Source organism: Alexandromys fortis, unplaced genomic scaffold (genome assembly GCF_014885135.2).
Source record: "Alexandromys fortis isolate MF-2015 unplaced genomic scaffold, M_Fortis_MF-2015_v1.1 scaffold_60, whole genome shotgun sequence".
In the NCBI taxonomy this organism is placed as follows: domain Eukaryota; kingdom Metazoa; phylum Chordata; class Mammalia; order Rodentia; family Cricetidae; genus Alexandromys; species Alexandromys fortis.
The window spans coordinates 3,486,238-3,497,404 of NW_026067946.1; the positions used below are offsets into that span (position 1 = coordinate 3,486,238).

Genomic DNA, 11,167 nt, shown 5'->3' on the forward strand with positions numbered 1-11,167 from the left:
GGAGTTAGAAAGGGTGGCTGAGATTTGTAACAGGGAGTGATCTCAGGCGCTGCTGGTGTTGAGAAAGAGGCTGGAAAATGAATTGATAAACACAGAACCCACATGACTTTGTCAAGAGAAATAACACTTGTGTGAAGCTGAATTTGGGAATGATCAGCTGAGAGCAGAATAAGAAGTGGAAACAGAGAGAAGAAGCAAATCTTGTAAGAAATGTCATCAAGGGGTGGATATAGGATGGCAACTTTCTATTTTCTGGAAGTATTACAAGTCTAACGGGTAGCGTTATTTGTTAAAGACAAATGAAGACATTGTACATTCTCATGGAAATCAACTAATGAAGATGGGAAACCTCTGAGATAGAGGGTTACTGTAGGTTTCCTGTAGCTCTGGGCTCTGTGGAAAGGCTGGGGTTGCTTGCCTCAGCCATTGTAGCATAACTGAAAGTGTAACACATGCATGCAAATGTAATGGCATGATTAGTTCACTGCGGGAGTGGCGTGAAAACTTCCCGCAATTACTTCTAATTTCTCAGTGAGTAAAAGGATTATCACTGGCAGTAGGGAAAGGGGATTGGGAGATTTGAGGCGCTGAAAGACTGTAAAACAATCATCCAGATAGCTGTTGAATCCTCACAACAGCAACAGAATAAGAAATGTCACCCTCTAAGATGTCCGTACATGAGAATACTCACGCCCACACCTGAAGCAAGTATCTTTGAATAACCCCCTTACTTCACTGACGTTCACTTCAATTTTGTTCACAGAAAGCAGGTAGTGACTCAGCAGCCAATCTCATGACACGCTAATGGGTTACGGTTTGCTGTTTGAAAAACACTCATCCAGAAAAACTGAAGAGGAAATTGGCTAAAGACATATAATAGGACGTCTGTGCAGCAAAACAGACTACTTCAGAATAAAATGGAAAATGAGAGCAACCATCAGGAGCGAACCCGGAACTGTCACACACGCCCCTCCTCTGCTTTGCTCTCCTGCTGAGAGCACTGTTTATTTTTAAGGCCCACAGCTGCCAGTAATGGACTTGTGATGCTTCATTTTTCTTTCCATATCCTGTTTTTGTCACCTTTTTCATTGAATGGATCAGGATCACAAAATTTAAGTGATTTCACCTCTGAATTCTTACTAGCATCTATTTGTTTCTATTCTGTTCCTATAATTTTAACCATAGTTCAAGCCCCCTTTTGCCTTTTTCCTACGTATTATAGCTTGTTTTTTTATTATGACAATAATGGATAACCACAAGAAAGTTGTCTTAAAATGCAAATTATTTTTAAATATGTGAACCAAAATGTCACTTTTAGAGAGATTTCTAACTTAACTTGTTGATATATATATATATATATATATATATATATTCCAGTCCTTATGTTATTCAATATTCTCTGTAATTCTTCCTATATATTTGGACTCATGTAATATAACCCTGCTGTGTGATACAACTTGCTTTTAAAATAATGCACTACACGTTTATGAACACATCAGAATGTGTTTAGCCAAGTTGGTGTTAATGGCAGCTGCCATGGTATCCCACCTATGGTGTTTCCCTGGAAACATTGTGTAGACTCTGTATAGTCACAGACATGTACTCTTCAGATTAGAGACTACAGGGAGTCTAATTTTCCAAAGCCTCCACGTTGCTGTTTTAAAAGTCCTCATTTCTTATACATTGATCACTGAGTATATGGAAATTCCATCCATCGCTGAATATACTAGAAAGGAACTTAGGCCAATGTTTGTAATACTGAGTTTCTTCTAATGGCCTTTGGTTAAAGGTCTCTTGGAAGAACTGTAAAAATTTTCATGGAATTATGAATTTCCATGAAACAACTCACAAACACTTTTCTTTCTCTCCCTAAGAACTAGACTTGACAGAAGGCTCATGTAAGACTATCTTATAGGTTTTAAGACTTCTCTCTAAGAGTCAATACACAACTCTTTCTCCCATGTTTTTTTGAAGGCCTTCCAGCTTTCCCAAGCTTCTTGTACACTAATTTCTTTTATCCGTGTCTCAGATGACTCAAATTAACCATAGAGCTTCATGTGGTTTTTCAGGTCAATCTCCTGATTGTTCATTGTTTTGAGCATTTTTCTATTGGAACCCTGGGAGTCATTTCCTTTTCCCATGCCCATAGTTACTTAAGCTGTCCATCCCCTGTCCCTTATATTGACACACTGCTATTTCCTGTTTTTTTTCCTTAGCCATCAAATAGTTCTCTAGTTGATTCCAATATCTGTTCACCAAACAATAAAAACCAACCAACCAACCAGCTAACCAACCTGCCAACAACAAAGAAAAAAAAAAAGAATCCAACCGAAAACAAACCAAATACAAAACCAACAACAAAACCCTTCGCTCAGTAGGCAGTGTCCATTGTTCCGGATCCTTTCTTGACTGTTTCTATTCCACTGTTCTTTCTTTTCGAATTATAAACATCATAAAAATGCATTTGATGAGAGGTTTTCCTTCTTGGTTATGTTGACAGGAAGGTTATTCAACCCTGTGGTTACAGTCTGGTATAGAGTTTAAAGCCAAACCAACCTGCTTTGTTATATTGTAGTTAATCTTTTAAAGACATAATAATAATAATAACAACAAAACGAATGCAAATCACCCAACTTTAGATAGTATATGACTGGGAAACACTGAAACAGAAAAAAAAACCCACTGCATTTAAATTTTTTGTGTGTTTAATTAAAAGTCTTCTCAGAACCCTTAAAATGTGAATCCACTGAGCTGCCCAACACGACCATTGATACTTGATGTAGCTAATACTGAATTTGACAAGAAAGCTTTTAAAAAAAAAACTAGGTCATTGCCATACAATGTCTTTTTTGGAGCACATTGGGAAAACAGAATAGCCAAAAAATTTTCTTGTGTGATTTGCATAGTATTCTACATCTTCTCTATCTTGTGGCTATTTATATATTATATATTTTCCTGACTGAACATTATGTGTAAGATCTTCAAGACAGTACAGATTGTTGAAAATCATAGAATTTCAGTTGAAGTTCATGGTTAGGAACAACATTTAATAATATTTTAAACGCATGGTCTTGTGTCTAATTTCAGGGTTTTGTTTTCCATCCTTTTCATTCCATAGTATTCTGTGCTTTCTTTTAGGCTGGGAAAATATTAGTATTTTGGTGTTGGCAGAAAGCTGTGGTTAAATTAACACCGGGCTAACATATTACCTCTACAAAACACTGGCAGAACAGTCTAAAAAGGAGAATGTAAAGACGGAGTTGAATTTTAAGGGCAGGAAAACCGGCGACTGCTAACTCCAGGTTTTGGGACCCACTAGGGTACTGGAAAGGCAGTCTGCCTTAGTGCTTGCTCTCACTTCCGAGGGTGTGCTTGTCAAAAAGATACTCTGCCAGGCCAGCAGCTGGAGCCCCCATGGTGATTAAGTTGTGCACATGGTCACCTAATTCTTTAATAGACTTCACCTGCTCATTCAGGTAGTGTGTTTCCAGAAAGTCGCACAAATGAGGATCTCCTTTTTCAGATGCAAGAGTATGCAAGTCCAGCAGTGACTGGTTCACACTCTTCTCCAGGAGCAGAGCACATTTCATGGCCCGCAGTCCACTTTCCCAGTCATCTCGGTCTGGCTTCTTGATATCCTGGAGGGAGATTCGGCCTCCACGCTGGTTCTGAAGCTTCAAAAGCTTCTCCGCGTGTTCCCTCTCCTCCAGGGACTGGTGAAGGAAATACTTGGAGAAGTTGTACAAGGCCACATCATCTCTGGAGAAATAGTAGGCCATGGACAGGTACACGTAGGACGCATAAAGCTCCATGTTGATTTGGCGGTTGATGGCGGCCTCGCAGTCTGGGTGGAAGTTTTGGCGCACCCTGGCAGGTCCAGCAGAGTCCTTGGAGGAGGCCGCCGAGGCCAGCAGACGTCGAGGGGAAGAGACTGGTAGGGGACCTAAAGGACACCCGGAGGCCAAACACTGTGGGACGGTACATCTGTGTAGCACACGGGGCAGGGACCTCAGTGCAGGGCCGATGTGCTTGGAGAAAAACCAGAAGCAGGACAGCATGACTCCTCTTGTTTGAAAGAAGGAGAATCCGAGGCGAGAAAACTGAGGTCAGGAAAGCTCGGCACAGGGTCGTCTGCTGCTGAGAGTCAGGTCTAAACAACAATGCAGCCTTAGCAATGACCTATGCGTCACACGGCCCTTCTCTTCCACGGAGTTCTAAGAGATCTTGGTCACCAGTGCCGTGTAACTGTCATTTGTCGGGTAAGCATGAGTGTGGCACTGCCCTAGAAAAGGGGAACACAGACAGAGGCATTTATAGAAACGTGCCGAGTTACTAAGACAAGATGGTCCAGATAGCATGTAGTTGATGAGTTTGCCTAAATCAAAATTCTGTTATTAAACGCAGGCTCAGTGACTCACCAAAGAAAGGACTGAGCTGTCCTTGTCTCCTTTCACTAATCTTTTCCTGTCTAAGAACCCAAGGGCATGGAAGGAAGGCTCAATAAATTTTTATATGCAAAGCATTGCAAATCACTCCTGGTTATTTTAACAACACCGAGTAGGGGAATAGTTACCGGAGTCCAGACAAAACTTAATTGGAATAGACTGCTTTTAAAACTCATTGTATTTTTAAATACAAAACTTATCTTTCTTGTAAAGAAGTCATATTTAAGAAATAAAATATACCTGCTGGCTGTCAGCTTGTTTTTATTTTCCTACTTTTTTTTGTTAATGTAGAGATAGGTGCATTTTTAAAAGAACCTGAATTTCTGAAGATTTAATGGTTTGTTGTTTCCTGTAGCCAGAGCTGGCTTTGAATTCTGCATCTTTCTGCCTCCCACCTCCTAAAAGCTGAGATTATAGGCGAGATTATAGGCATGTGTCACCACACTCCTTGAGGAAGAACATTTAATCTTAAGTAAATGTTTAAAAATTGTTTGGGGATGTCAAGAAAATAAACTAATAGGAAAAAAAATTAAAAAGAAACACACACACACACACAAAAAAAACCCAAACTCCAATTTTTTCCCTACGAGGGATAGCTGTTGCTAAAATGTGGATGATGGTTCTTACTGATTAAGATGATAGCAAAAAACAAACAACAACAACAAAAAAACAAACAAGCAAAAAACCCAAACTACCTCATAGAGGCATACATATTTGAAAAGATTGATTTCAGAATAATTGTCACATACTAAATTTCAGATATTGGCCAGAGTTTCAGTTTGACGTCTGTGGAACCACCCGCTAATCCCAGATAATGACAACATGTGTCACCTACTTCTGTATCTTTTTGCATTTCCTAATTCTCGCTCTTGACACCCACTGATCTGCTTTGCCTCACTCCACAGGTTAGTTTGTGTTTCTAGGCTCCTCTAGACTGTAACTAACACCAGGCACAAAGTTTAGTTTCTTTCACTCAGAATAATAAAGTCTGTCTACGCTGGAGTATATATACAAATACGATAGTCTATTTCTATTGCTGTGAAATGTTATAAAGATAAATTCCAACTTGTCTTACCTGATGATGAGCAATTTGGTTGGTTATAGTTTAGGCTATTACAAAATCAAGCTGTGATTGACATGCCTGTAGAAATCTTTGCGAGTTCACCCGTCTTCTCTTGGGGAAATAAACTACACTAGAGTAGCCAGATAATATGCCATGTGTTTAACTGTTCACACATCGCACAACTTTCCCCAAAGTTCTTATCTGGGGACACTCTCTTTTACATGTTGAGTCCAAGTTCCTACTGATGCTTGCTAACATCTGGCATCATCATTCACTTAAAGCTGAAAAAAAAATTGACAGTCATTGTGACAGGCGTACACTAGCATTGTGTTTTTAATTTGTGTCCTCGAAATAAATGGCAATGTGTTACCCTGTGGTTCTTTGCCATTATCTTAGATGAGATATGTTTAAGTCTTTATCCCATTTACATATTAAGGCATTTTGTTTGTTTGCTCTGGGACTCTTGAATTTCTATTCTCTGCATCTCTTGCTCCTAGCACTATTTCTATTCACGACTTTTTAACGTTACACTCATGTTACCTCTTTATATCCCCCTTTTTTTCTTTTTTTCACAAAACAAATCACATGATGTTTCTAGGTAAGTTTCCTAAATTGCTGATTTTTTGATATTTCTAGTGTCCCCTAGGTAATTAGAAAGTTAAATAATTGTATTTAAGCACTTGTAAAACAGAACACTCAAGTGTTCTCTAACACATCTTATGGAATGCTCTTGTTTAGCTTTCCAAAATCCATCATTTTATATTATTCAGTAAGCAAATATTACTGTGATTAAAAGGGGAACTGAAGAGCCTCCTGTTTAGGTTACTAGAAACACTTCCCTGCATTATCGAACATTGCTATCAAGGATGAATAGTGGGAAATTAATTTTTCTGTGGGAATACCAAGTTTGTAGTTTCATAATGACCTCACTCCTCTCAACTGAGCATCTTAATATGTATCATAAATAAAAGTTGGTGCCTAAAGTCAGGAAGCTACTAGAACATGGGTGATATTTACCCAACAATCCCTCATGGGCTTCACATTTCTGGTCTCATTTTACACTTCTTTCCTCCAAACTTTTGCCATTTGTGAAATGTAATTTCCTAATGAGAGATTATGAAAATGACTGTTTAGAGTGAAATTAATACCAGCTTGCTGGTGCTAGTTAGTGCTTCAGGGAAATTTATGCCATTCATTTAAGTGTTTAGCCCCAATATAGTAAAATGTGCAGTGAAAACAAGTGTGTAAAAGATCTGTGAGCACAGCAATGCTCCAAATACTGCACATTCAGTCACAGCACACTAACGGGTCAAAATGTCTGTTTTCCATGGTGAAGTTTGTCATCCCATTAGTCAGAACTGGAAAATGTAAGAATGTACATGACAGATGTTACATTTATTTTATAATATTTTGACTTCTAGGATTGTTAGTAAAATCAAGTTTATTTATTTTTTTAAACAATATACAGATTGAGACCTCCATACACTGCTGTTCTCCAGACTTTCTTAGATTTAATGACTTCTCTCCCCGGAGCACGTTTTAAACTTCTGTGCTTTTCTGGGGTTCTCGCCACAGCTTCACGTTCCTCTTCTCTTATTCCAAGTTCCTTCACAACATTCTGTTATTATATAATAAAATCTTTCTCATCCTTTGAAATTCCATCAAATCCAAGTATTTTTTTAATAAACATTTTGTATAACAGCATTCAGAATTGAATACTACTTTGTTGATGTCAAACAGTTCTTTATATTGAGAACTCATTGTGTTATAACTACAGTGTATGTGAATGTGTGTGTGTGTGTGTGTGTGTATGTGTGTGTGTGTTTTATAAGCAGAGTTTGCTTTATCCTTTTCAAATTTCCCAGGCTCACCACAGTGTTTGATACACAATAAGAACACATAAAAATAAATGTTTTTCAGCTGCCGAAATGAAATGGAACAAATCCACATATATCGTTTCGGAATAGTTGAATATACTCACATAAACTGTTTTGGGAAATGTCTTTAATGTAATTTAAATTCTCTGAATTTTCATGGAAAGTCTCTGTAATTTAGTTAGATCATATTCTAAAGGAACTCAATATTTGCCTTTTCCTCCTTTATACATATATTAACAATAAGCTCTTATTATCTGTATACGCATCCTTGCCCAATGGGAAATTAAAAACTTGAATGGATGTAAATTGTTTTGGTTGACTCCCACTTTGATTTGTGCATAAGATTCAGTTTTCTGTTCGTTTCTGTAAAGCATTTTATTTTCTATAGTAAAAGCTTCGAGAATTTACTTAGCTTGGAGAAAGTCCTTTACATTCGTAGAAAGGGGGTAGATTCAGAAACAATGAGGAAAAGAAAAGAACAGCACCCCTACCCATTTGTAGTTGCATCTTCAATAGCAATAGCTTCCTGCTTTTCTCATTTCCTTTAATCAAGACTTTTACCCAATAGAACAGTCACAGAAGCAGTTTAATTAATTATGCTGGGTTTTTTGAAATTACATATCAAAAGGCTTCTAAGACAAATTGAAGATGGAGATAAATCCATTGATGATTATTGTGGACCCCAAAACACAACCCTCATGTCAAAGGGGATGAAAGATAGTTTATTCTGGAGCCAAACGTGAGTGGACATGGCAAAGGAACACAGATGTAGGTTACCCCAGATTCCATGCTCCAACGTAGAAGCAGTTCTATGAAGTGTTCATAGTAAAAGAACAATGTCAGTCATAAATCAAGGTACTTTTCAAACACATTGGTGGAAGCATTAAGAAGGTGGTTACAGCAGTGTGAAAAAACCCTCAGCTATTGGCCTTGGATCTGATGATTCAGTCTATCCATTGTTGCGGGCAAATGGATGGATCTAGAAAACATCATAGTTAGTGAGGGAACGCAGGTCCAGAAAGACAAATATCGTATATACTCACTCATAAGTGACTTTTAGACATAAAGCAAAGAAAAACCAGCCTAAAATTCACAATCCCAGAGAACCTAGACAACAAAGAGTATCCTAACAGAGACATACATGAATCTAATCTACATGGGAAGTAGAAAAAGACATGATCTCCTGAGTAAATTAGGAGCATGGGGACCATGGAAGAGAGTAGAAGGGGAGGGGAGAGGAAGTAAGAGGAGTGGAGAAAAATATATAGCTCAATAAAATAATTTAAAAAATAAAATTATGTGAGCTACTTAAAAAAAGAAAACTAAAACTAAAACTATGGTTTTGTTAATACAGTATGAAAGGTTTTGTCTGTTATTTCAGGATATTAAGTCTGATACAGAGTTGGGTGAATAGTGACTATTTAGATGGCTAAAAATAGTTCAAGACAAATTGTAATTAGGTTCCAGACCTGCAGTATCCAAACTCTTTACAACTGTTGAAGCTCTAATTAGTTCTAATCAGTCTTGCAGAAAGTTTCAGTTTGAAGTTGGGCTACTTTCCAGGAACTTTCTGTTCACTATACCATATGCCTTTGCTGCAGTTGATGTCTTTGAGGGTTTTCAATAGAAAATAATAGAGAGCTTTGTTTGGATAAAATGTATTTATTGTATACATTGTATCCATCACTAGTCTGTTAGTCTGAGTTTGATTATTAGGTAATCTCTAAGAATGATTGTATGCAGATGTAGAAGTTTCATTTGTTTGCTTTCTGCTGGAATCCACTCCAAATGTGAAGGTTTTTTCCCTGTGTGTGTGTTTGTATATGTGTGTGTATATGTGTTTGATAACTTTAAAATTGAGCCAGAACCAAGCTCTAAAATACAAAGGTATGAACACTGGAGGGACCCTAGTACATTTGATTTTATCGATTTGTGTTATTCACCTAGCATTTGGGATACAAAGGGAGTACACCCTTCATTGTCTTTGAATTAATTATTGCAGTCACTAAACTACCAGATTCCTAAAATAGCTCCTTCACTCTATTGGTTATCTCCAAAGCTCTCAGTTATGTCCTAAATAGCATTCTAACATGGTGTTCTGTGAGATGTTCAAAAAGTCAGTGTCTTTTTGTTTATTGTGACAGGGAGCATGGCACCCAGCAAATCATTGACGTCAAATCATGACTATGAACTACTGCATGACCTAGAGGATTGTGAACTGCCTTGGATTCTCCTTGATGATGGCTATTGGAAATAATATGTGAACCAAGGTCAAGTCCAAGTCCATGAGCAAGGAACTTGGTTGTGTTTGTTTGCAGTAAAGATACTGTGATGGCTAACTTTGGTCGTCCACTTGACACACCTGAGAAAAGAGAACCTCAGTGAAAAAAAAATTACTTACATCATTTCATCCAGTGAACATATCTATAGGTACCATCTTGACCATTGATTGAAGTGGGAGAGCCATGCCTACTACTGTGGGAAGTGCTCTCCTTGGGGTTAAGTGTTGGTATACAAGAAAGCCAGTGGAGGAATAACATAGGGAGTGAGGCAGTAAGTAGAATTCCTCCAAGATTCTTGCTTCTTCAAGCTTGTCTCTATGTTCCTGCTTGAGTTTCTGATCTGACTTTCCTCAATGATAGACTAAGACAGACAAATATAAACCAAAATAAGTCCTTTCCTCCTCCATGTTGGTTTGGTCAGTATTTTATCACAGCAACATAAATTTAATTAGGATATTATTTACTATGTCTAGAGCAATGGGTGTAATTAGATTATGCTTTAATCAGGGATTTGTAGAAAATCAATTGGTAAAGTAAATTGTGACAGAGTGAAGGAGTGAGGACGGTTGCCCCCTGCTTCTTTGGAGTCTGTGAAAATGACACAGTTCATTTTCTTTCAGTGCTTCCTTACTTAGCAATACCATTGGCAAAGTGTTGGTGGCATATGGACTTACTGGAAAGTGGAGTAAAACATTTCAGTATTTTTGTGTAGTGTTTTCGCTGTTCTGTTAATGATGAAATATTTGTCATGTGTAAGTTACATAGCAAGAATTATATGCAATTTCAGTCTTCTTGAATTGCGCAATCAAGAGATGAATGGTAAAATTGTTGTTTATAATTTAAGATTTTAGCTCCCTTGTACTAACAGTGACATTAAATAACAAATAAAACCATAATAAGTTAAGCAAGACCCAAGGAATAAAAGCAATTATCTTACCTTTAATACTTTTGATAGTCATACTTCCTGCCTTCTAAAGCAGCCACAGATTTTCCTTTTTTATTTATTTATTTTTTCTCAGGGTAACTTGAATTGATTTCACAGAGATGCCTTATAAGGAATCCTGAACTAAAGTAAAAACTCTGAACTTTCATATCCATGCAAATCAGAAAGTGACCTCAGGTACCATAGAGAGACATTGACTGCCCTTCCCTGTGCTTGAGTTCCAGGGTCTCCTCTTAGATGCAGCATGGAAGAGGGAGTAGGTATCCTTACTTGAACAGTGGAAGATTTCCGTGGAGACATTTTGAGAAATACTAACATCTATTTCCTCTTCTCATGAAATAATGTCATTACTGTAGGTATTAATAGAAAAGAGGTAGCCCAAAGAAGAATTAGAAGAATTCTAAAAAGGTTTAAGAAGATAATTTACAAACTTATGTAATTGTTGCCAGAAGAGGTAGTTCAACACTTTGGAACTGGTTTTAATAGAAAAATCAGTTGAAGTTTCAGGGAAGCAGATAGCACATAGACTCAACCTCAGGAAACACTGAAAACACTCT

The 11,167-nt window shown here is 37.6% G+C and overlaps 1 protein-coding gene across 1 annotated transcript; it reads right to left on the reverse strand.

The window, feature by feature from the left end:
* Positions 1-3,341: 3,341 nt before the first annotated feature.
* Ftmt (ferritin mitochondrial) lies at positions 3,342-4,058 on the reverse strand. Its single transcript, XM_050149224.1, has one exon. The coding sequence runs from the start codon at positions 4,056-4,058 to the stop codon at positions 3,342-3,344; it is 717 nt and encodes a 238-aa protein (XP_050005181.1).
* Positions 4,059-11,167: the final 7,109 nt, after the last annotated feature.

Bases quoted from the DNA above. Each gene is read 5' to 3' on its own strand.
- Ftmt (XM_050149224.1), bottom strand. From the start codon at position 4,058: ATGCTGTCCTGCTTCTGGTTTTTCTCCAAGCACATCGGCCCTGCACTG.